The 24,564-nt window shown below is 45.2% G+C and overlaps 1 protein-coding gene and 1 non-coding gene across 2 annotated transcripts in view; both read left to right on the plus strand.

Moving 5' to 3' along the window:
* The first annotated feature begins 8,048 nt into the window (after positions 1 to 8,048).
* RRAGD (Ras related GTP binding D) overlaps positions 8,049 to 24,564 on the plus strand; it is a 37,887-nt gene continuing 21,371 nt past the window's right edge. Inside the window, exons 1-2 of the mRNA XM_052645488.1 lie at positions 8,049 to 8,384; positions 21,736 to 22,031. Of these exons, the coding sequence (XP_052501448.1) occupies positions 8,246 to 8,384; positions 21,736 to 22,031 (435 nt within the window). The 5' untranslated portion in view covers positions 8,049 to 8,245. The remainder of the gene's footprint in view (positions 8,385 to 21,735; positions 22,032 to 24,564) is intronic.
* TRNAS-GGA (transfer RNA serine (anticodon GGA)) lies at positions 16,191 to 16,262 on the plus strand. Its single transcript has one exon. It is a non-coding gene; the product is annotated as a tRNA-Ser (tRNA).

Below are 24,564 nucleotides of genomic sequence, written 5' to 3' on the forward strand. Positions count from 1 at the left end.
TGATGTCAGAAGCTTATCCTTAAAAGTCCATATGAATAGAAAGTTAACTTTTTATGGAAGTCGATATGTAGCCATTCTGTCTCACTAGTTTGGAACTTTTACAAATGTCATCTTTAGTTCATTCATGGCTTGTAGTTGGAAAAATTCATGGTTTATACCAAAGGCAACATGATAAACATCCAAAAAATGGCCAAAATTACAAGATTAAGGTAGCTTTCCCTGTGTCAATATAGGGTAACTAGAATGTTAGAAATCAGGGACCTTCATTCACCTCCCATCCCTCAATCCTGCTCCTATCTGGGTCTTAACTTTTTTGATAAATGGCACTACCATACATCTAGTTACTCAAATCAAATATCTGGTAGTAATCATTTCACTGAACATTCATGTTAATTAGGCTTTCAATAAATTCTGATCTATTCTATCTCCAAATTTATATAAAATTTATCTACTTCTTTCATTTTCCACTTCTCTATTCATTTCATTTATGAACTGCTAAAGTGATCTGTTATTTATGTTTCCATCCTGAAATCTACAATCCATTTTTCCCACATCAGCCAGAATATGTACATCAGTTATTGGCTGCTGTGTAACAAACCAACCCATGTGTTAATAGCTTTAAAAAAACCAATTATTTTTATCAATATTTGCTCATGATTATGTGGGTTGCCTGACATGGTTCAGTCAGAATAACAAGCCTGTGTTTCATGCAGAGTGAGCTGAACTTGCTCATGTGGCTGCAACTGGGGCTAGAGAATCTAGGAGGGTGTCACCACATGCCTGGCCCCTCAGACGGATGGCTGGAATGCTGGGGCCTCTTTACTCCTGTGCTCTGGCATCTTTCAGGGCCTGTCTGCCATGGGCCTCTCCAGGAAGCTAGCCGGGACTTCTTTTCAAAGGGGCTCAAGGCACCAAGCAAGTGAAAAAGAGAAGTAATATGGTCCTTTATGGCCCCATCTCAGATGTCGCACAGTGTCACTCTCACTTTTGCTGCATTCTATTGGTTAAGGCAAGCCACAGAGCCTGCCCACACTTCAAAAGAGGGAAAACAGGCGGGAGGGGTGGCAGAGTCACATTTGCAGAGGGTATGTGGGATGACAGGAGAAGGCGATGGCACCCCACTCCAGTACTCTTGCCTGGAAAATCCCATGGATGGAGGAGCCTGGTGGGCTGCAGTCCATGGGGTCGCTAAGAGTCAGACACGACTGAGCAACTTCCCTTTCACTTTTCACTTTCATGCACTGGAGAAGGAAATGGCAACCCACTCCAGTGTTCTTGCCTGGAGAACCCCAGGGACGGGGGAGCCTGGTGGGCTGCCGTCTGTCTATGGGTTCACACAGAGTCGGACAGGTCTGAAGTGACTTAGCAGTAGCTTAGCATGTGGGATGACATGATGGTTGTGGCCATCTTTGGAAACAATCTACCAGCGTGAACGTTTAGAAAGGTAAACCATGCATTTCACCTCCCTTCTGAAAACTCTTCAGTGCTTCTGTGGCACTTGGAATAAAATCTAAACTCTTTATCCTGGTGGAAAAGACTACCTGTTTCTCAGCCTACCGCCCTCCTCCTCTCTCATCACATTGACATTTTGTCCCTCCAATACCAAACACTTTCACTTCTCCTTGGTTTTTCCAACCGTGGAGATACCTTCCAGGGGAACACGCTCCACTCTGACTTTCACTTTGCTCTCTGTCTCTTTTTCGTGGTCATCTCAAATGTCAGCTTCTTTATTTATTTATTTAAAATTTGGCTCTGCCTGGCCTTATTAGCCACACATGGTATCTTTGATGTTGCATGTAGGAAACTCTTAGTTATGGCACATGGGATCTAGTTCCCTGACCAAAGATCAAACCTGGACTCCCTGCATTGGGAACTCAGAGTCTTAGCTACTGGACCACCAGGGAAGTCACCATCTCTGAAAAGTCTTCTCTGGTAACCCCATCTAAATCAGGCTGCTGCTTTCATCCCCAGTTCCTCTCTTGCCTCTCTCTGTTTACCTCCTTCGAAGTACAGCCCTAAAAGTATAATTGTCTTTATGTTCATTAAAAAAATATTTGTAGACTATTAAAAGAGATGAAGTTATCAAGTAGAAATCTCTATAATGGCTACAAATATGTTTGCACATTAAAGCAGTGTGTTTCTCTCTGTGGAGGAAAGCCAAGAGACTCTGGGTGGGGTGGGAGGAGAGACTAACATTTCACTGGATATTCTTTTATGCTGTTTGACTATTTACCATGTGCATGTTCATATAATATCAAAACATTACTTTAATAAAATATAATTTTATAATATATTTTATAAAATATAATAAAAAATAATGGTTTGCCTCAGTGGAAATGATTTATAACAATTGCATCAGAGAATCAGCTGTCTTAGGAGAACCAGAGACTCTGAGGTATCCTCTTGAAAAATTTGGCTTTCATAGATAAGCAGGAGTCCAGCAAGATTCTATAGATGGGTCTTTCCTTTGCTTCAAGAGAGAATTAATGGCTTTAAATACCTATTTTAAAAGAAAGCCTGAAAAGCTTTCAACATGTAAACCCCAGGAACCAGGCGCAATGCCATCAGATGCCTCAGAATACCCTAAGATGCAGGCTGCCTGTTGCATATAATTGCTTGCCCTATTCAGGACTGCAATTATTCTGCCTAAATTGTACGGGTCTCTTTTAAATAGCTCTTATGTTCCTTGTCACAAGGCATCTAACCGGTAACAGCAAAATAATTCACTAAAATAAGGGCACAAACTTCTGGCCTTTAAAATTCAAATTTTAAACAAAAATAACATTTAGATGTTTATACTTTAACTCAGCATATAAACCAGATAGGGAACAAAATCATTTGCTGTTGGTGTTCCTAATAAAAGGTCTGATGATGGTCAACAATTTTATTATGACAAGTAATTTACTAATGAAGCTTTTCAATTTTTCTTTTTTTCCTTCCTTTCAGTGAATTCTGTAAATTAACGGCCTGAAACGACAGACTCATTCTTGAGTGTCTATGTGTGTCTTGCGTCTTTACCTAGAAGACTGGGAGCCAGCTCTTCCCCTTTCTCCTTTTCAGTTTCAGGCCATAATGTAACTGACTTTAGCTTTAGGTTGTTAAATAGGAATAAGATCTAGTGGCCTGCTGCATTCCAAAATAGTATCACCATCTACTTCATGTGGTACCTTGGGAAAATTTTTCTTATCTGTAAATTAAGAACAATAATATTACTTAAAGGGAATATTTTGAAGGTCATGTTATTTTGGAAGAGTGCCTCTTATTCATGGAAAACAATAAATATTAGTTGGAAAATTTTGGCAAAAGACAAAGCTCCTCTTTCATGATGCTATAAAGTTAAAGAGTTTTTTAGAAAAGGTTAGCAAAAATGTGTGCTAAGTTGCTTCAGTCATGTCCTACTCTCAGCAACGCTATGGACTGTAGCCCACCAGGCTCCTCTGTCCATGGGATTCTCCAGCCAAGAACACTGGAGTGGGCTGCCGTTTCCTCTTCCAGGGGATCTTCCCATCCCAGGGATCAAACCCACGTCTCTTGCATCTCCTGCATTGGCAAGTGCGTTGTTTACCACCGGTGCCACCTGGAAAGCCCTAGAAAAAATAGAATAAGCATTTAATAATCATTATACTATAGTCCCTTCACATCTTCAGGCAGTCCTGAAGGGATGAAGACCTGAGGGGCATCATCTCTTGCGTGATGCACTCACGCTCAGCCTCGTAGCGCCCTTGGAGTGCATACTTCATATTTTACCTCACTGTGGCATTTCCCAGAGCTCAGATTAAGTAGAAAAATGTGACTTCTGCTTCTTCCTGAAATTTCTCTCCAAAACATGCCAGGTCTGTGCAGAGACTATTGTGTAACTTCCTCCCTTCTTTTCTTTCATTCATTTCATAAACATTTATTAAGTACCTATCAAGTATATGGCAACCTGCCATGGTTACATACAGCAGCAAAAACTATGAGTACCTTCAGAGACAAATCCTCACATTCCTGAGAACGCTCTCCCGGGGAGACAGCACGGAGCCTGAGCTCCCAGCCAGAGTGATGAAGGCGGTAGCCTATTCACTGAGGAGATCCCACACGGAGTGTCTCAAAGGCTTTCAGTGTTTAGTGTCTTTCATTAAAAAAAAAAAATCTTTTGGTGGTGCTGTGCTGCATGTGGGATCTTATTCCCTGACCAGTGACTGAACGTGCACTCCTCTCTGCATTGAAAGGTCGGAAGCTCAACTTGACCACCGGGAAGTCCCAGTGTCTTTCCATTTTTATTTAAATTCTGAAAGAAACCATACATACTTACTTTAACAATTTAAAAACTTCTAAGATATTTTTCAACCTATTTCTTTTTTTAATTCATTTTTTATTGAAGGATAATTGCTTTTCAGAATTTTGTTGTTTTCTGTCAAACCTCAACATGAATCAGCCATAGGTATACAATATCACCTCCCTTCTGAACCTCCCTCCCATCTCCTTCCCCATCCCACCCCTCTAGGTTGATACAGAGCCCTTGTTTGAGTTTCCTGAGCCATACAGCAAATTCCCATTTGCTAGCTATTTTACATATGGTAATAAAAGTTTCCATGTTACCCTTTCCTCAACCTGTTTCTTATTTGAAAGCTGACAGTATTGAAATAAGAAAAGCAATAAAGATTTTTCCTGTTCTGTTTGCTCAAACTTCATCAATACTGTACATTTCTGAAGCAACAGTGAATCTGTTTGTTTATTTATTTGTGGCTGCGCCGGGTCTTTGATGCCACGTGCAGGCTTTCTCTAGTTTCAGGGAGCAGGGGCTACTCTGCCATTAGGCATGAGGGCTCAGTAGCTGTGGCACACGGGTTTAGTTGCTCCAAGGCATGTAGATCTTCCCCGACCAGGGATTGAACTTGCACCCCCCACATTGGTAGGCAGATTCTTAACCACTGGACCACCAGGGAAATTCCAGGACAGTGAATTTGAATCTCTTAAACCTTTATATATGGACATCAGTTTGAGTAAACTCCTGGAGTTGGTGATGGACAGGGAGGCCTGGCGTGCTGCGATTCATGGGGTTGCAAAGAGTCGGACATGACTGAGCGACTGAACTGAACTGAACTGAAACCTTTATATGACTCTTATCTACCTTTGGGTGGAGCATAAATGAGAATTTGACTTTTGATTTTTTTTCACTTTTCACTTTCATGCATTGGAGAAGGAAATGGCAACCCACTCCAGTGTTCTTGCCTGGAGAATCCCAGGGATGGGGGAGCCTGGTGGGCTGCCGTCTATGGGGTCACACAGAGTCGGACATGACTGAAGCGACTTAGCAGCAGCAGCAGCAGCAAGAAAGTTCTAATTCTCAAATGTTCTATTGAGAATAGTGCTCCAATCTACTGCTAGTGTTCTGTAAACCCCTCTTGCAGGATCTCTCCCTTGAGGGAAGGGAGAGGACCCTCAGGTATCTTGTTCTTTCTAGGTCTCAGGCAAAGAAGGGCTTTTGGCTTAGGAATTGTCCTGACTGAACCCCTGGGTCCCCAGGGCACACACACTCAGCAACCAGCCCAAAGGATGTCCTACCTGTCTGGACCAAGCCAGACCTTGGACTGGCTTCTGGACTTGTAGAGCCTTCTGCAGTTTGAATCAGGCCAGCTTAACAGTTCCTCTGGCTGGTGATTTGTTCTGGGATAACTGGAAGTCTTAAACCCAGTCTGTAAAAGCCTTCCTCCCAGGTACAGAGGAAGATGTGAATTAAACAGAGTGGATGAAAATAGACTAGGAAAATTGCCCCTAAATAATTTTCTCTGATAAGAGAAAATAGAGCCTGCTTGTGCTGGGTATACTTCTTGCCCTCACCTCACCACTTGAACCCACTGTCTGCCCTCCCTACCCTATCTCTGTGTCCTGGACTAGGTTCCAGGCTCTCCAGCCCTCTGATATCCAGTTGGCTTTGGCCAATGGAAAGCTCTTGGAGGAGATTGGAGAATGGGATGGGAGAGAGGTCAGGGTACTCCTTCCCATTGCTGCTAAGTTGCTTCAGTTGTGTCTGACTCTGTGCGATCGCATGGACAGCAGCCCACCAGACTCCTCTGTCCCTGGGATTCTCTAGGCAAGTATACTGGAGTGGGTTGCCATTTCCTTCTCCAATGCATGCAGGCATGCTGAGTCGCTTCAGTTGTGTCCGACTCTGTGCAACCCCATGGACAGCAGCCCACCAGGCTCCTCTGTCCAAGGGATTCTCTAGGCAAGAATACTGGAGTGGGCTGCCATTGCCTTCTCTGGCTTCTTCCCATTGCTGTCCCCTTAACACAGTGTGGCTCCGGCAGGGGCTGCTTCCTCATCAGCTATAGCTCCTGTTTGGTGTCTCTTGTCCAGGACTCTTCTGTTACACCTACTAGTTTAGGGGTGATAATCTCTTCTCACTGTTACTAATCCCTGTGTGGATTCCTAAACTCTGTCCACATCCTAGTAAATTGTCCCTTTTAATTTAAAAAGCCTTTTAAATTAAAATATTTGCCTGTGCCATCTATTTTTCCCCTGGGAAGGACTTTGAAACAGCCATACATGTTTCATACATACTGCCTCCACCTGGAAAATCCCAGGACCTTTCCCAATTAGAAGCAGCCACCTCGTAGAAGGTGTAACCACATCCACCTATAGTTACTACAAAATCCAGGACAGGAGCCGTGAATTGGTAGACTGGGATTTCTTCCAGGGCAGGAACACTGTGCTGAGCCTGCATGGCGGCCCCCACCCTCACCGCTGAGCCCAGGTCCCTAGCATAGAGTAGGTCCTCCATCCGAATTCCCTACAGAGGCAGCACCCGGAGGCCCTCAGAGCCTCCAGCCTCAGCTCTCTTCCTCCTCTTCTCTCTCACACCACCTGCTGAACTGCTGGCACCTGTGGGATCTGGGTCACCCTGCTGGCCAGCCGGTTTCCTTCTCCTTGTGTTTGACAGAAGGAAGTTCATCCACGTGATTTTTTGCAGTATCCAGAAAGGGGGGGGGGGGGGGGGCGGGTACAGTTTGTCCTGTGGTGAAAAGCTTGCAGAGGAATGCAGGTTTTAGTCTTAGCCCCACACTGCTGCTATTCCTATGCGAGAATTGTCTCCCCTCGCCACTTAACCCCTTCTCTCTCCCCCCTCAAAAAAAACCTTGAAACATTTTATTTTGGATTTGGAATTACACCCTATGCAACAATGAGATAGGAGGAGATGGCTATGAATAGCCTCTTAGTGTATCATACACCTGAGACCTTCCCCCAAACGCTGCAGAGGAATTATTCAGGCTAGTCATCCACGAGGCATGTTATTTTTTCAGAAATGTTTATAGCTGGGTAGGCCTGCTTAGTGACTACAGTAGGTACGTTTTCTCTGCGGGAAGCACTTTGAACCGCAAATGCGCACTAAAAGGCAATTGCCATGGAGACAGCGCCTCCTCTGCGGTGCATTTCTCCCGAGTTTTCTTCTTGGGGCGCTTCAGCATCCGCGGGGTGGGGTGGTCTAGGCATGCGGGTCTGAGAGGTGTCTCGGGCGCAGCAGCCTTGGGCGGGGGGAGCCCGCTTGGGACTGGAACCCTCGCCCAGGAGTGAAAACTGGAGAAGGCCGCCCAAGGTGGGGTGTGTGTGTCGAGGTGGGCGGGGAGAGGTCCTCCGGCTGTGCGGGCCGCCGGCTCCCCTGCCTGTGCGTGGACCACGTGCAGGAGGGGCGCTTGGGGGCCCCGGGCGCGCAGCCGCGGTGGGTGACTGCGCCGGGTCCCGGGGCCCCGAGTACCCGGCGTGTGTGTGTGCGCTTCTGGGCGGGTGGAGGGCCCCGCGCCGCCTTGCTCCCCCTTGAGTGTGTGTGCGCGGCCTCGGCCCAGCGCCCCAACGATCGGTGCCTGCACCGGGGCAAGCGCGCTCGCGCCCGTGCGGGGTGTGAGTGTGTGTGTGTGTGTGTGTTGTGTGTGTGTGACTGTGTGTCAGGTGACTTGGGTCACGCAGTCTCTCTCTCCCTCCTCGGGGGAGGAACTGCCGCGCTCCGGCTGACTCCTCCGCCGGCGGGCGGGAGAGCGGGCGGGGCGAGGCGGGGCGGGGCAGGGGGCTCCGGGCGCGCTGGGAACCGCGGGACCCAGACCTGGACCCGACCGCCGCGGGGGGAAGCGCGGTCCCCGTCTCCGCCCACGGACCTCGGGACAAAACCTCATTTAGAAATAGGTTGCTAACCGCAGGCCAGGAGGTTTGGCCGAACCCCCACCACCAGGGACCCCCGTCGTCCCCGGGACGGCCGGCCGTGGGCGCGATGAGCCAGGTGCTGGGGAAGCCGCAGCCGGAGGAGGAGGAGGACGACGAGGAGGAGGATGAGCTGGTGGGGCTAGCGGACTACGGAGACGGGCCCGACTCCTCGGACGCCGAGCCGGACAGCGGGGCGGAGGAGGGAGGTGAGCGTCGGGTCCCCGGCTCGGCCCCCCGCCGGGAGGCCCTCCGCCGGCACTCCCGCCGGGCCGGGCGCGCGGGCCGCGGACTTGGAGGGGATCCAGGAGAGCGGAGTTTCGCGGTTGAGGTCGGGAGGGGCGCCGGAGGAGCTGTCGCGAGCTGCAAAATGGGGGAGCCCGGGTGCAGGCAGCGGCGGGGGGACCGGGATCGGTGAAGAGGGCAAAGAGGAGGCGTTTGGACTGGAGGAACGCGCGCTCTCGGGCAGGTCCGAGCTCTCCGTAGGGTCTGGGGGTTGGGGAGAGGAGGGACCGCCCGGCGCGCCTGGGACCTCTCCCTGAATGCTGCTATCGAAGCCGGGGTCAGATGTCATGGCTAAAAAAGGCAGCCGGCGGCAGCGTGACTGGCAGGTCGTCGGCAGCTGCGGGTGTCAGTCTTGCCCAGTGTCGCCGCGGGAGGGGTCCAGGGGCCGGCGTGGCGGCACCGGTGGAGCGGCTGGGGGATGCGCCCAGGTGATAGGGGAGTCGCCGAGTGGCCGCGGGTATCCGGAGATCCAGGCAAATAGGGTTGTTAGGACACCTTATCTCTGCTAGGTGTCACCACCTGGGCATGGCAGCGCCTGCCCTGGAGTGAGCGCGGGGCGGGGAAATACAGGGCCACTTAGAAGCAAACTCTTGTTTCCTTTTCAAAAAGCGGGATTTAGCAATTGGCCAGCCTGTGGGGGCTTCCTGCATTTTATTATTAAAGCCTAAGGAAGTTGAGAGCCTTTTAGGATTCCAGAAAGATTTATCTTTTTTGTTTCCCTCCAAAGCGAGGAAAAAATCCTTTATTGTAAGGTCATTTGGAAAGGTCAGTAGAATAAACACAACATCTAGGTGAAATTGTCAGCTTCCTAAAGAAAGAACTTAGAATGTTCACTTTAAAGAAATTGTAGGAGGGATTAAACAGTACTTTCTTGACTTGATTTTGAAGAACCTGTTTTGAAAATTCATTGAACTTATTTTAATTTCTCCATAAACAAAGCCTTTCTCTTGGGGGTGGGAGGGCAGTTTTCAATATTTTACTTACTGTAGGTGCTACTTTGAATGAATCAGAAAAGGAAGAAAGTTAAGTCTTGAGCCTGATAGATGAGAAAGGAGCTTTCCAAGCCACCCTTTTTCAGGGTGCTGGTCCCTAGAGATGTTTTGTGCTAATTCTTCAATTGCTTAAACTTCTGTGCACACCTGTGCACCTCTCTCTTCTGTATTCCGCATAATTGGTCTCACAGTCTAGCAGGTGGCCACATTTTTGTAGATAAAGGCTTTCCACCCTTTTGTTGGAGTCTCTAGGGCTACTTTTGGTAATTAAATTGTTCAGTCGCTTCATTATTATTCAAATTGCATTTGTCAGCTCCACCCCTAGATTTTTAGGAGGTTCCGGAGAGATTCGGAATGGAAATGTATTTGCAAGGTATTTGAAAGGGTAGACGCGCAATAGGGTGCAATTGTGATCCTCTGAAAGAAAGGAAAAGAAATGAGACTATATTGGGGAAGAAAAACCCTGTAATTTGATATTGTCCTGAGGGCCAGAGACTGGGATCAGGGAAATGCTTGGGGCCTGTTTGTTTTTCCTGCAGTTCTTTAAAGAGGCACTTTGCATTTTTGATTTGGGGACTTGCAGTGAAATTAACACTTTAGCTGAGGGAAAGGAATTTCCTGAAGGAAGGGCTACCCCAGAGCCAGATGTAGGATGCGCCCCACTGCTCCTAACCCAAGGTAAACCCACCTGTAACTGATGTTTCTGTATCAGGATCTTCCCTTGTGAGTTCTTGGGATCAAACTGGAATCTTGCTAATAAAAGCACGGAGTATATTTGTGTGGTGAGAGAAGCACACATTCCTGAATGAAGCCTGGCCTCTCTCCACCTGATTCTGCTGTGCCATGGTTTGTTCTCTGAAGATTTCCTCCATTATCTAGGGCTCCTGTTCTTTCCAAGTGTTGCTGGCTTGATTTGGGAGTTTAGGCCTGAATGCAGAATCTCTATCAGAACATTTGCTTTTTCAGTCAGCAGTTCTAGCAAGGACTGTCCCTGACAACTGTCATGCCAGCTGATGTGGTCCTTGGGAGTCGGGATGGGGGTGGAGGCTGGGAGTCCTGACCTCTGCTCCTGTGTTCTTCCTTTCTTGAGGCAGCAAGGTGTCACCAGGTGGTCATTCGGATTTCTAATGAGCCCTGGGCCCTGTGTTGCCTTATAACCCTGTGTTATTTGGTATTTGGGGTAGATATTACATTTACAAACTCCAGTAGTGGAAAGTGGGGGTTGGAGAGGAGGACTTATTTTCTCTGAGAAAAGATGAATATGGTGCACTTTGAACCATGAGCAAATCATTTCTCTAATGAATTCCAAACCTTCCTAATGGACTTGGTGTGGTGCCTGAGCTTCACAGTGACGTGGGGCTTTTTCCATGAGGTTTAGAACTCTGCCCTGGTGTGTGGGATGCAGGTCTGACCAGCATTGCTATGCAAAAGAATGTGATTGAAGGTGGGTTGTATGATTTTTATTTGCCCATGGTCTTAAAAGAAACCCTCCCATCTTATTTTTAAACCGAGTTGCCTCGTACATTTTACTACATTATGCTAAGTTTAAAAATGTTAGTGCAGCTAAGGTGAGCCTTAAACTAAACTACTTTGGCTTACACTCCACATTTTATTCATGAATAGCAGGAGTGTTCTTAAGTACTTTAGTTCTGTTAAGGATCGATTTGGCCACTTCTGAACCCTCCCCGCCTGCCCCCCGCCCCCCCCCCCCCTCCCCCGGCCTTTCAGGGTCCTTAATTAGAGATAAGATGAGTCTCACCTTCAACCCCCATGCTTCAGATAAAACTCCAGAGAGAGGAAGCAATAATTAAACCATTTAAAACAACTGCACCAAAAATAATGGTTTATTTTATTCTTTTATTTTTAGACACAAATGGACTTTAAGTCTTAAGTAAATTACAGTGCTTTAAAAACTATAATAATAAGGAAGGCAATTAAATGATCATATTTAATCCGAAAGTGAAGTTATTCTTTCCCAAAGTCTCTCCCAATTTTTAAGGAAAATTTGGCTAAGACGACTGCTCACCCACAGTACAGCTAAGTGTGGTCTTGTTTCCATAGCAGCCCGTGTACTCTCTCAGGGTCTGAGGAAGTGACAGTTTAGGTGGTTACAGGAGACACAAAAATCCAGGGTCAGCAGGTGATACTTCCCTGATTGGTATAAAAGTGGTGAATCTGGCAATTCTACTAATCATTAGTCAGCTTTTTTTTCCTTAAAATAATATTTTAAACTATTAATGAGTTATTTCTCCTCATTGTTTCTTGAGAGTAAGTAGAATTGTTCTGATCTGAATCCATGGCTGAGATGCCAGGGGACTCTTTTGCAGCCACAAGGCTGGAACTGAGCGAGATTTAGCATAGGGTCAGATTCATGGAAATTTAAGTCCCTTCTCTTGTCCGTAACAACTTGGGTTGACTACAGTCCTGGCTAGAGCTAATCTCCTCTGGTTCTGAAAATACAGATATATGTAAGTGTTGGAAGAGATGGAAGCCTCGAATAATTGAAAATGATGTGACCAAGGTCACACCTTAGGCCCAGAGCTTATTCAAATACACATAGAGAGTGTATTTTTATATCAGATATTTGTGAACATGTCTCAGTGATTGCTGGTGTCATAGAATCTTGATCCTCTACGTTTACCAGAAATCTCTCCCATTTTAATATTAAAACAGATTTGGGGTAGTCTAATGGGGAAAAGATGCAGTAACAGCGAGTTCTGGAGTTCTGGATAAGGGATGTGGCTCAGAGTTTGAAGGATTATCTTTTTCTGTCTGGGGTGCTGGGTCTCAGAGTTCACTCAGTTTTATACAGTCTCACAACTCCCATCCCATAATTTCACTTCCACAGTCACGTCTGCCCTGCTCATTTTTCTTTCTTCTTCTCTACCTCTTTTATTCATGTATTCCTTACCTTTTTCTTTTTTTTTTTTTTTTTTTTAAGGCAACTCTTGGGACTTCCTGACAGTACAGAACTTAAGACTCCATGCTTCCAACGCTGGGGATGTGGGTTTGATCCCTGGTTGGGAAACTAAGATTCGACATGCCACAAGGTGCTACAAAAAAAAATTTTTTTTAAGAAATTTTAAAAAATGTAGAAAGACAACTTTTAAATTCTCAAAGAAGGCTTTAAAGCTCTCCTGTGACAGTGACTTTCCCTGGTTCTGCTGTGACATGCAAGACAAATGGGGGTTTTTCACTTCTGACCTAAAGCACCCAGATTGTGGGTGGACTTTCTCCTCTTGGGGACCTCTGGGGAAGACTCCAGCTCTGTTTCTCCGTGTGTGAAATAAACTTGATCACTCTCAGAGTGATAGTTTGGGGGGAAAAAGAAAAGCTCACAAGAATACTTTTCCTTTCTTGCAGAAGCATGGGTAGGTCAGAACACATTAGAGATATGTTGTTTGTTTTCTTATTTTGGCTGGGTCACATGGCTTTCGGGATCTTAGTTCCCCCTCCAGGGATTGAACCTGGGCCATGGCAGTGAAAGCACAGAGCTCTAACCACTGAAGCACCAGGAATTCCCAGGAATGTTATTAAATACATATGTAAAGGAAATATTCATGTGTGGAATCATGTTTTTTAGTTACCTGCCAGTGTGATGTGAGAGGATTTGAGAACAATTTGATCTTCACATATAAATAAAAATCACCTTCAAAAGCCTTTCTGCCTTTGAAAATATGTATTCTGATTGAATTTAGTTTTCCTTACGAAGTAGTTAATCAGAGTAAATCTTCATCATTTTTTGCATATTCTCTTATTAACAATACTACTCATATATTGAATTCCTGCTTGGGTTGGAATTTCTTACTGGACTTCTGGGTCTTGAATGTGCAAATAGTTCCACTGATCAGAAATATAAAGGACTACAGATAATGATGCAAATAGAAGCAGTCCCGAGGCCTTTTCATAAAACCATAAGTGTGTATCAGTAGAACCTTAAGCCCTTGTGGACCCCACAGAATACTAATAGCAAAGACATTCTAACTTCCTCAAGGGTGATTGAGCCTCTCACTGGTCACATTCCACAAAAGACCCTCTCGTTACCTAGGCTTGGGCTAAGGGAGAAAGAAAAAAGAACAGTGGGGCTGTGTGTGTGTGTGTATACACTCTAACAGAAACTGATAGCGGAGATAAAGGCTCATGGGCTCCGATACATGTATGGGCATTTACACAGCTAGTAAGTGGGCAAGCTTGGATCTGAATCCCAGTCTGGCACTAACGGGCTTCCCTGATGGCTCAGTGGTAAAGAATCTGCCTGCAATGCAGGAGACCCAGGTTCGATCTCTGGGTCGGGAAGATCCCCTGGAGAAAGGAATGACAACCCACTCCAGTATTCTTTCCGGAGAATCCCTTGCACAGAAGAGCCTGGTCGGCTACAGTCCATGGGGTCACAAGGAGTCAGACACGACTGAGCGACTAACTCCACTCCACTCTGGCACTAACACAGTATTTTTTCAACCATTCCATTTGCTACCACTATCCTTTTGTTAAATCTTTGTTTTATTTTCCAGTTTTGAGTCTGTTCAAAGGTGTCACCTCTTGGAGAACTTTCCTTAATAATAATAGCTCTTAGTTGTCATAGACATCAGAATTTAGGAAATGGGTTTCATACAATGCCTTGTCCTCCCCAAGAAGTCAGGTCAACCCTGTCAGAACCTCAGTTCCCATTTTCCTGATTTCTGGTCCCTTCTTTGTTGTGAACGTTCCCAGCCCACAGGATCGGTCAGATGTGGCCCCCCACGCAGCCCAGCCCCCAAGTCCCTGATCCATCTTTCTCTCTCTCTAGTTTTTGACAGGGCTGTGCCACTTCGGGGTTAAGTCGTTAACCTGAAGGTGTTAAATGCTGACAACGGCCCAGTTAGATAACTCCTCCTCATAATGCTACCCCTTGGGTTACTGAGTTTCCCTGGGATCCCCAGTGGTCTAGTTACAAAGCTCCGTCTGCTGTTTGTAAAATTGGGTATCAGGACCCAGTGGAAGATAGGTATGTTCAGTGCCTCTGATCACAGTGGATAAGCTTTACTTGGTCATAAAACTCACCCTCTTGATACCTAAGTGCTGGCTGTGCCAAAGTCAGATGTGGAGTTTCTTCTTAAAGTTTCAGTTCACATTCTGCTCACTTTCTTTTCTTTTTAAAAAAATATCTTTGGCTGCACAGCACAGCATGCAAGATCTTAGTTCTGCAACAAGACCCCAGTGGACGCATGGAGTCTTAAGCACTGGACCACCAGGGAAGTCCCATCAATCACTTTCATTTCATCATCCCAACCAGTGAATGTCTATTGAGTGTTTTATTATGGTAAACACTGAGGGCTGAGTTTTCACATCTGACAAAGGATGAGTGTTATCAATTTAAGGATTAGAGATGACACTGTGTGCTTTGTAGGTGGTCTGTAAATGCTAACTTTTAGTGATAAGAGGTTGGAACAGGTTGGTTTGAGCCATTTCACTGTGAACAAGGCTCAAACCTCTCCAATGTGCCCTCACCCTCAGCCAACAAGATAGGGGGAAAATGGACCAACAAAGCATAGACCATCTCAGCAACCTGCATTACCATTTTAAACCTTCCTGCATCTTCATAGTTGTATGCCTTCTGAGGCCCCAGTCTTTTTCTCATCTGAGCCATAGGCCAGTAGACACCCTGGACTCAATGACTTCAGATCCCTGTTCAGCCTCTTTGCCTTTACAACTTGGTAAGTGGGCCCTTGTTCACTTGATCTTCCAGTTGGGAAACTGGGATTACTTTCTCCCTTGTCCCCTGTGTTCAGAAGATCACTGAGTATTATTGAGTGAATTTAAGCTTCTCGTGGATCCATTCTTTCTGCCCATTTCCAAATTCGTCTCATTTGTGTTTCTAGAACAACCTCCTTCTCATTGTCAGGGAGGAAAAACTCTTAGGTTCTTAACTGGAGTCCTGCAAATTAAACTGACAAACGATATGAACAAGAGAAAAATAGGTTTAGTTAAGTACTGATGCATTCAAGTTCACAAAAAATTCAACTCAAGTAGGGAGTTAGAATTTGGGACTTATATACCATCTTAAGAGAGGAGGAGGAGAGGTAGAGGGACACTTCTGAGAAAAACGACTTCAAAGGGGATGGGGGAAAGGGGTTTGGTGACATTGTTTGGGTGTAGCCAACTTCTTTTTGTCTCTGTCTCCAAAAAAAGATGAGAGTTGCTCCTGGGGAGGAGATTTTTGACAATTGAGTTCTTTGGAGGAGGATCTGCTTTGCGCAAAAAAGGGATTTCAAGAACTCCAGTGCCTTTAGCTCAAAATAATCTTTTCAAGCCATAGTGGCTTATTCTAGAAGTCTTCACAGCCCCCACGCTGACGCCCTTGAGTGGAGTGAGTCTCTGGAACGCGCGTCCTGGTCATGTTGTGCGTGTGTGTCTGTTGCTCAGTTGTGTCTGATTCTGCGACTGTGTGGACTGTAGTCTTCCAGGCTCCTCTGTCCATGGGATTCTCCAGACGAGGATGCTGGAGTGGGTTGCCATTTCCTTCTCCAGGGGCTCTTCCCGACCCAAGGAATGAACCCGGGTCTCCTATGTTACAGGCAGACTTGTTACTGACTGAATCACCAGGGAAGCCCCTGATCCTGTTAGTCTCTACTTAAAAATCCTTAGTGATTTCCTCATCGCTTTCAGAGTAAAATCCAGAGTTCCCTGCATTTCATTCACAATTTAGCCTGTTAATCTACCAACTAATTTATTTAATGGTATTTATTGGGCTCATGGACTTCCCTGGTGGCTCAGATGGTAAAGCGTCTGCCTGGAATGCAGGAGACCTGGGTTCGATCCCTGGGTTGGGAAGATCCCCTGGAGAAGGAAATGGCAACCCACTCCAGTACTCTTGCCTGGAAAATCCCATGGACAGAGGAGCCTGGGAAGCTACGGTCCATGGGGTCGCAAAGAGTCAGACAGGACTGAACGACTTCACTTTATTGGGCTCATACCACGTGCTACCAAGTTTTTGCCTGTGTATATATAAGACAAACAATAAACAAATCAAGACAAACATAAAGTAAAAAGATACTTTTGTATAGTGAAGTACTATGAAGAAGACACAGGGATATTAGGAAGTGGTTGGGGCCCACTGAGGCAAGAGAAGGTGAAATTGCCCCTGGGCTGGTTGTGAGGAAGAGCCAGGTGAGGCCTGGGGAAAGCCAATTGAGTGGAAGCCCGAAGGTGAGGAAGCAGAAGGCCAGTGTGCCTGCAGGACGGGGAACTGGTAGGGAGGATGAACCAGGAATGGGATGAGAGGTGAGCCCACCTAGGGCCTTTTAGGGAAAGAAGGTATTTGAATTTTATTCTAAGTTCTATGGGAGGCCTTTGGAGAGTGGGCAGGCTTTTCTTGTCTTTAAACTATGTTCCTTAAACTCCAGGAAGGCCAAATTTCTTCCTGGCACGGCCTTTCCCTCGTTCATCTCTTTTATGCCTCCTCTCCTAGAAGACTCGGGTGATTTCTCCAGGGAGCCTTCTCGCTGAATCCGTAACTCCTAGATAGCAGTGCATTGTAAAGCTGTCAGTTTTTCTCGTCTATTTTCCTCTCTAATCACTAAGAAATGAAGTTTTTCTTTGTGTCTGCAGCCCCTGGCTCAGCCCTGTCGAACTTGGCAGACATTCAGGGAACCTTTATGAAACCGGAACAAACTGCCCTCTTGTAAATTTCACCTCACTCTGGCAACTTCCTGCAAACCCCCACCTGCATTTTTAAAGAGCCCTTTCTGGGGTCCCAGCTCTAGTCCCAGGTTTTTTCTGTAGTTCCTTTCTGATTTTCCTTAAAATACATAAGGAAATACATAATGGCCCTCTCATTGCTCTTTTCCAAGCAGCTCTCCTTCATTCTCTTTAATGGATCACTTTCCTCAGGTGATTCTTCTCAAACTTAAGCAAGTGGGTGAAGCTCAGGGAAATGTGATGGGTGGAGGGCAGCCCTCTGCAGGAGACCCCCGGGTGTTTCCTTTTCTGATGTGAGCTCCTGACTACCAGTCCCAGAGTAGAACAAGATCCTCTGAGAAACCCCATAGGATTTCAGAAGCCAGGGATATTTGAGAGAGTGGGGGAGGATTAGAAGGAAAATTTTTGCCAGCAGGCTTTTCTTTTTTTGGCAGAGCCACGAAACATGCAGGATCTTAGTTCCCTGAGCCGGGATCAAACTTGTTCCCCCTAAAATGTGGAGTCTTAACTACTACACCAGGGTAGTCTCGTCAGCAGGCTTTTCTGATGTAAGAAACCTCCCCTGAACAACAGCAGTGGCATACGAAACTTTTGACTGTGGGTCCACAATTTAAAAAAATGCATTTATATTGTGAAACAGCACCCACCTACGTATAAGTAAATTTAAGAGTTTCCCTAGCAGCATTTACTCGTGTCATGCGAAACACACTCTGGTATTTTCTAGTCTTCTTTTGTTTTCGTTGCAGTTTTAGTTGAATGCCAGCTGGTTGGCGGCTAAGACCCTGATGAGGGCGCTAGTACATACCAGTCCTGTGACCTTGGGCCGGTTCATTAGCCCAAGTTCCTCAGGGGTAGAACAGACTTGCTTTTCCTCATTGGGTGGGTAAAGTTTGTAGACATGTCTAGTGAGGTCCCTGGCACGTGGTGTATTACTGTACATGCCAATTAAATATGGACTTCCAAGGTGGCTCAGTGAGAAAGAATCCACCTGCCAATGCCAGAGGCTTGGGTTCGATCCCTGGACTGGGAAGATCCTCTGCGGTGTGTGTGTGCCCAGTCGTGTCCAGCTCTTTGCGACCCCAGGGGCTGTCGCCCACCAGGCTCCTTTGACCACGGCATTTTCCAGGCAAGAATACTTGGAGTGGGTTGCCATTTCCTCCTCCAGAGGATCCTCCTGACCCAGGGATTGAACCCGTCTCATCTGTCTCCTGCATTGGCAGGTGGATTCTTTACCACTAGCGCCACCTTGGAAGCCTACCCTGGAGTAGGAGATGGCAACCCACTCCAGTATTCTTGCCTGGGAAATCCCATGGACAGAGGAGCCTGGTGGGCTATAATCCTTGGGGTCACAAAGAGCTGGGCACGACTTAGCAACTAAACAACAATAGTTAAATATGAAAAAATACATCTGCATGGGGGTCAGTGTAGGGGTCTCTACAGAGTTGATGGTGTTCTTGCTGATCTGACTCACCATTTCCCAGCTGTTTATAGTTGGCGGCGCATGCTTGAATTTGGCCAGGAAAAGGAAATACTTCCAGCTGTGTGTGTATATTATAACCATATGTATATTTCACTTCCCAGCCACTCTGTATATGTAAACACTCATACACATTCCCTCCCCTTTCCACAATGGTCTCTATCTATCACCTCCACATTCTCCCAAGAGGAAGAGAGCCAACCTGCAGGGCAGCGCTGTCGGTGATCATGCCACATAGAGTCTGGCAGACCCTGCTGAAGAGAAGTTAAAATCTGCACCCACATCCAGCAGTATAAACTGAGAAGAGATGAAGACATTTATAAGCACTGAAATATTTTTGTGGTTGTACATAATTTAATGTGATGCACCTGTTTTATATTTTGAGAAACTTATTCTTCTATTTTAAAAAATTAATATGCAACTGTGCTTTTCTAAGAAAAACCATACTATTCTGTTACTTTTTGTCTACCTCTCTCTCACCAATCTCCCATGTCTGCCTTGTCTGGAATTTTAGTTTCCAATTTTTTATTCCAAAATATAAAATCAATACTTATTGTAAATTAATAGATTTCAATAAAATTTGTCTTCCATTGCTTATTGCATTTCACCATATTTGAGTGTATTTTCTTTTAGGAGTATATCCTTGAGTAATTCTTTCAAAGAGATTAAGTAGGCAGTAAGCTTTCAGAGTCCTTCGATGTCTGAAAATGTCTTTTTTTTTTGGCTGCACCAGGAGCCTTGCAGGATCTTAATTCCCAAATCAGGGACTGAACCCTGGGCCTCCCAGCAGTGGAAATTTAGAGTCTTTACTACTGGACTGCCAGGGAATTCCTGGAAAACATCTTGCTACACTTGTTGCTCTCCTACATTTGAGACATACTGTGACTGGGTATATAAATCTGGGGTGAAAGATATTTTCCTTCAGTCCTTGACATATGATACTCTCCTGTTCTCTTCTTTCATTCATGTTGTTAAGAAGTCTGATGTCTTTATGAGTCCTTTGTAGGTAATAGTTTTCCTCTTTTCATAGTTTTAAGTTTTATTATTATCCTTGATGTTTTGAGAAGGAAATGGCAACCCACTCCAGTATTCTTGCCTGGAGAATCCCACGGCTAGAGGAGCTCAGTGGGCTGCAGTTCATGGGGTCGCAAAGAGTCGGACACAACTGAGCGACTTCACTTCACTTTGATGTTTTGAAGTTTTACTATAATTATTCTTGGTGTGGGGATGTTTTTGTTTAAATTTCTCCTTTTTACTTTGTGGGCATGTTCATTTTAATTGGAAAAGGATTATCTATTTAGTTTAGTATTGCTTTCCCCCATATTCTGTAATTTTTCTTTTTGGAACTTGTTTGAAGAATAATGGGACTTTTCGAATTTCATTCTTGATGTCACTTTTACCTTTACTTCAGACTTTCCATTGTCCTGTCCCTTTGTACTGTGTTCTGAGAGACTGACTTTCCAGTCACTAATGCTGTGTTATCTGCTTATTCTGTTTTTCAATGCATGTATCCTCCCCTCCGGCCAATTATGTTTCTATTTCTGAGATTCATTAAGACCCTTTTCCATAACTGCTCTTTTTCTGAACTGTCCTTGTTTCGTGACTGCCACATTTCTAACTTTGTCTGTTTTCTGCATTTTTCTTACAGTGTTGGTTTATTTTCTTGATCTTTCACTGGGTTTCATACTTGGTCTTTTATTTTTGTCAGTCATGAAGCTGTTTGTTTTTTTTTTAGTTGGAATATATTTCACATACCATAATATTTGCCTTTTCAAGTATATAGATCAGTGGTTTTAGTATATTCACAGAGGGATACAAACGTCACTGCTATTTAATTCCAGAACATTTTCATCACTCCAAAGAAAACACATAACCATTAATGGTCACTTCCCGTTTCCCCCGCTCTCCAGCCGCTGGCAACCACGAAGTACCTTCTGTCTTTATGAATTTGTCTGTTGTGGACTTTTCATATAAACAGAATCAAACAATTTGGGACCTTTTGTGTCTTCTTTCATTTAGCATAACATTTTCAACATTCATCATGTGGTGGCACGAATCAATACTTTATTCCTTTTTAATGGCTGAATAATATTCCATTATGTGGGTATACGACATTTTGTTAATTCATATTTCAGCTGATGGCCATTGGATTGTTTCCACTTTTTGGCTATTATGAGTAGTGCTTCTGTGAACACTCATGTACAGATTTTTGCTTGGACATATGTAAGTTCTTCTAGGAGTAGAATTGCTAGGTCATATGGTGACTCAATGTTTAAGCTTTTGAGGACCTACCAAACTGTTTTCTCAAAGCACACCATTTTATGTTATCACCAGCAGTGTATGAGAGATCCCATTTCCTGACATTCTCACCAACACTTGTTATTGTCAATCTTTTTTAACCCATCCTAGTGGGGTATGATGTGGCATCTCATTTTTTTCATATGCATTGCCTTTATGACTAATGATGTTGAACATCTTTTCATGTGTTTATTAGCCATATGTGTATCTTTGGAGAAATGTCTATTTAAATCCTTTACACATTTTAAAATTGGATTATCTTTTTATTGTTGAATTGTAAGAGTTCTTTATGTATTCTGGATACTAGACCCTTCTCATACATATGGCTTGCAAATGTTTTCTCCCACTCGGTGGATTGTCTTCACTTTTTTGATGTGTTCTTTGAAGCCACAAGGTTTTAAATTTTGATGAAGTCCAAAATTGTTTCTTTGAGGCATAATTCAAATAAACAAGCATCTCTTTAGCAAACACTGATGATCTGGGCAAAGAAGGACTTTACTCTGGAACGCTAAGATGGATTCTTCCCCTGTGCAGTCTGTTCCAGGAAGCCTCTAGTCTTTACACCCTAGAGCTCCTGCTTGTGATGGGGAATTGCCCGGGTTTCCTGGCCCTCTGAGATGGCGTGAGAGATGGTGATGCAGCATTTTTCAGGGTTTTCCACTTACTGAAAGCTGGCCGCTTGATGAGGGAGGGATGGGGTTTGCGCTTTCTGTATTTGAAAAGGTAGTATTGTCTGTGGATCCTAAATCATGTGTAAGGCGGAAGTGAAACTCCTCTCACTAACCACTGTGACAGCCTCTCACCTTCCTTCTTGTTTTGTGGTTTTCCCAGTTCTGGACTTTAGCGACCCCTTCAGCACGGAGGTAAAGCCGAGGATCCTGCTCATGGGCCTAAGAAGGAGTGGCAAGTCATCCATCCAGAAAGTCGTCTTTCATAAAATGTCTCCCAACGAAACTCTGTTCTTGGAGAGCACGAACAAGATCTGCCGGGAGGACGTTTCCAACAGCTCCTTTGTTAATTTTCAGATTTGGGACTTCCCAGGACAGATTGACTTTTTCGACCCTACCTTTGACTATGAGATGATCTTCCGAGGAACAGGAGCACTGATATTTGTCATAGACTCCCAGGTAAGGCTCCATCTCGGTGTCTGGTGGGACTGCAATGCCCCTCCTCCGCTACGTTGACACAAGTTCCCTTGCGATCATTTGGGTTTGGGTCTTAGGGTCAGGAATAGGCATTTCTACCAGACTAGCATTTCTCGGTTGTGGCTGTCTGGCTTTGGAAAGGGGAGGAAAAAATCTCCCTTCACACAACCCTGACCAACAAGCAGTGTTTGGGAACTGTGTGCTCTCAGCAAGCCTAAAGAGGACCTCCCAGAGGGAGGGGACCACCGTGATAGCCAATGAAAGCAGCTGTGTGTTCCCCCTCTGCTTCTCTTGGCAGGTATCTCTAAAAGATCACAGGTTCTCTGCAACAAAAATACATGATTATCTACATTTTAAAGTGTTTGCTATGGCCTGTGAAGATCAAGTTCTCTGAGTGTGGACATTTTTCTTCTGAATCAAACTATTGCAGTTCCTACTAGTATACCGTTAAGGCAGCATGACTAGTATGTATTTTAGAGGTAACTAAATACAAAATGTGAAATTTGAGATACATATATTTTTTTCTACTCCATCTGTGTATCTGTGCTTGACTAAGGGTTTAGCATCAATTCTGTTTTTGGTTTCTGTTTGTACTGAAAACCTTGTTCACGTAAGGTGGATATGGGGTGATTTTTGCTCTAGCATTTACTCAGTTATTTAAAGTCCTTCCAAGTTGTATCCGCTAGGTTACCTGATTTTCTATCACACACAAAAATATTTTTTTGTGGTTTACCAGTAGACAGTCCTGATTGTGTTTTCATTTTAACTTTGCTGAAAGCAAAGAATTGGGAGCTGCTTGGCTGGAAAAGAACCTTATCACCCAGGCTTGAAAGTCACTCACTCTATTGGTATTCAGACCAGCCTTCTGAATGGTCTCTTTGGTTCCCTGGGCCTTTCTCCCGTGAAGTGGGGGACGGAGCTGATGGTGTAAGGGCAGGAGGAGAGGGAGACAGCAAGACTAAAAATGCATCTCAGGCAGGTGGTCTTAGAAAAAAGCACAGGTAGCAGACTGGGACATTGACAGTTATTTTTTCAAACTATTCCACGTGCGGTTGCTCTTAGAAAGTGTCCCCAATGGTGGGCCAGCCAGAAGGCCCTCCTGAGGGCTCTCTTTTGCAGCTGTAGGGAATTAAAAGTCCTACAGCAATGCCCTAAGCCAACTCTAAGCTCAGGTCTCAATGTCTGCCTGAAACTGTAGGCCTGCAAATGGACAGGTGGGGCTGAGCCTCTTGCGAGCCCATTCACGTTGGGGAAGAACGGCTATGAAGACCATTGGTCATAATGGTTCTGAGTCCACGCTTGCAGAACTATTCTCGGACAAGACTGCTCATGCCTGAGAGCATTGTAAACTCACTCATGGATCGAGGTGCCTGTTTAATATAATAATGAAATTTGCAACTCAGCCTTTTAGTTCCAAGTGACTGCACGGTGAACTTGTGGAGCTGTGGGAGCATGGCCAGATGGTTTGAAGTTCTTTTTCTCCTTTGTGTGTGGGGTAGTGGACTAGGGAGGCTGTCCATTCCAATATCTGCTCCATGGACAGCCATGCCTCTCTTCCTGTGGGCCCATCCAGAGATGCACGCCTCCAGCACCTTCACTAGGTCCAGGCGCTGCTGGGGGCCACACTTTCCTGGCTGTCCTGCTCATCCTGACCTGTTTCCCGGCCCATCTGTGGTTTTGGCAGTATCCCCTTCTTCCTGTCTCAGGCTGGCCAGCACCATAAGTCAGGAAGCTTGAAGCCCAGGCAGGCAGGCGGTGAGCAGGCCACTCACTGTGGGGAGGCTCCGGGCTGTCAGGCCCCTCTGTCTCCTCTAAGCTCCCTTTTCTCCCTGGGTCTTGCAGCTGCTGCACTGGGTAGCAGCAGCAGTGGCCCTGCCCGTGGGTAAGTAGATTCCAGCCCTGACTCATCACTTCAGGACTGTGGCTCAGGAAGCACTTAACATCAGTATCAGATTGTGTACACATACAATTTACATTTATGGAATTTGAATTGCCAGTGCAACTCTGTCTCAGGTGTTGATAATACAGCTTTAATGTGATAAAATAGGTACACTTGCCAGTTTTTTCATTGTTTAGGGTGTTTTTATTGCCTCAGTAATCTCCCTTTTTTTGGTTTGTTTGAAGTATAGTTGATTTACAAATTGTATTAGTTTCAGGTGATATATATTGAAGAATATATATGTATATATTCTTTTTCAGATTCTTTTCCTTATAGGTTGTTATAAAATCTTGAGTATAGTTCTTTGTGCTATACAGTAGGTTCTTGTTGGTTATCTATTTTATATACGGTTAAGTCGCTTCAGTCATGTCCGACTCTGTGCGACCCCATCTACGGAAGCCCACCAGGCTCCCCTGTCCCTGGGATTCTGCAGGCAAGAACAACGGAGTGGGTTGCCATTTCCTTCTCCAGTGCATGAAAGTGAAAAGTGAAAGGGTAGTCGCTCAGTCGTGTCCGACTCCTTGCATCCCCACGGACTGCAGCCTACCCGGCTCCTCCGTCCATGGGATTTTCTAG

Source organism: Budorcas taxicolor, chromosome 9, assembly GCF_023091745.1.
Source record: "Budorcas taxicolor isolate Tak-1 chromosome 9, Takin1.1, whole genome shotgun sequence".
Classification (NCBI taxonomy): Eukaryota; Metazoa; Chordata; class Mammalia; order Artiodactyla; family Bovidae; genus Budorcas; species Budorcas taxicolor.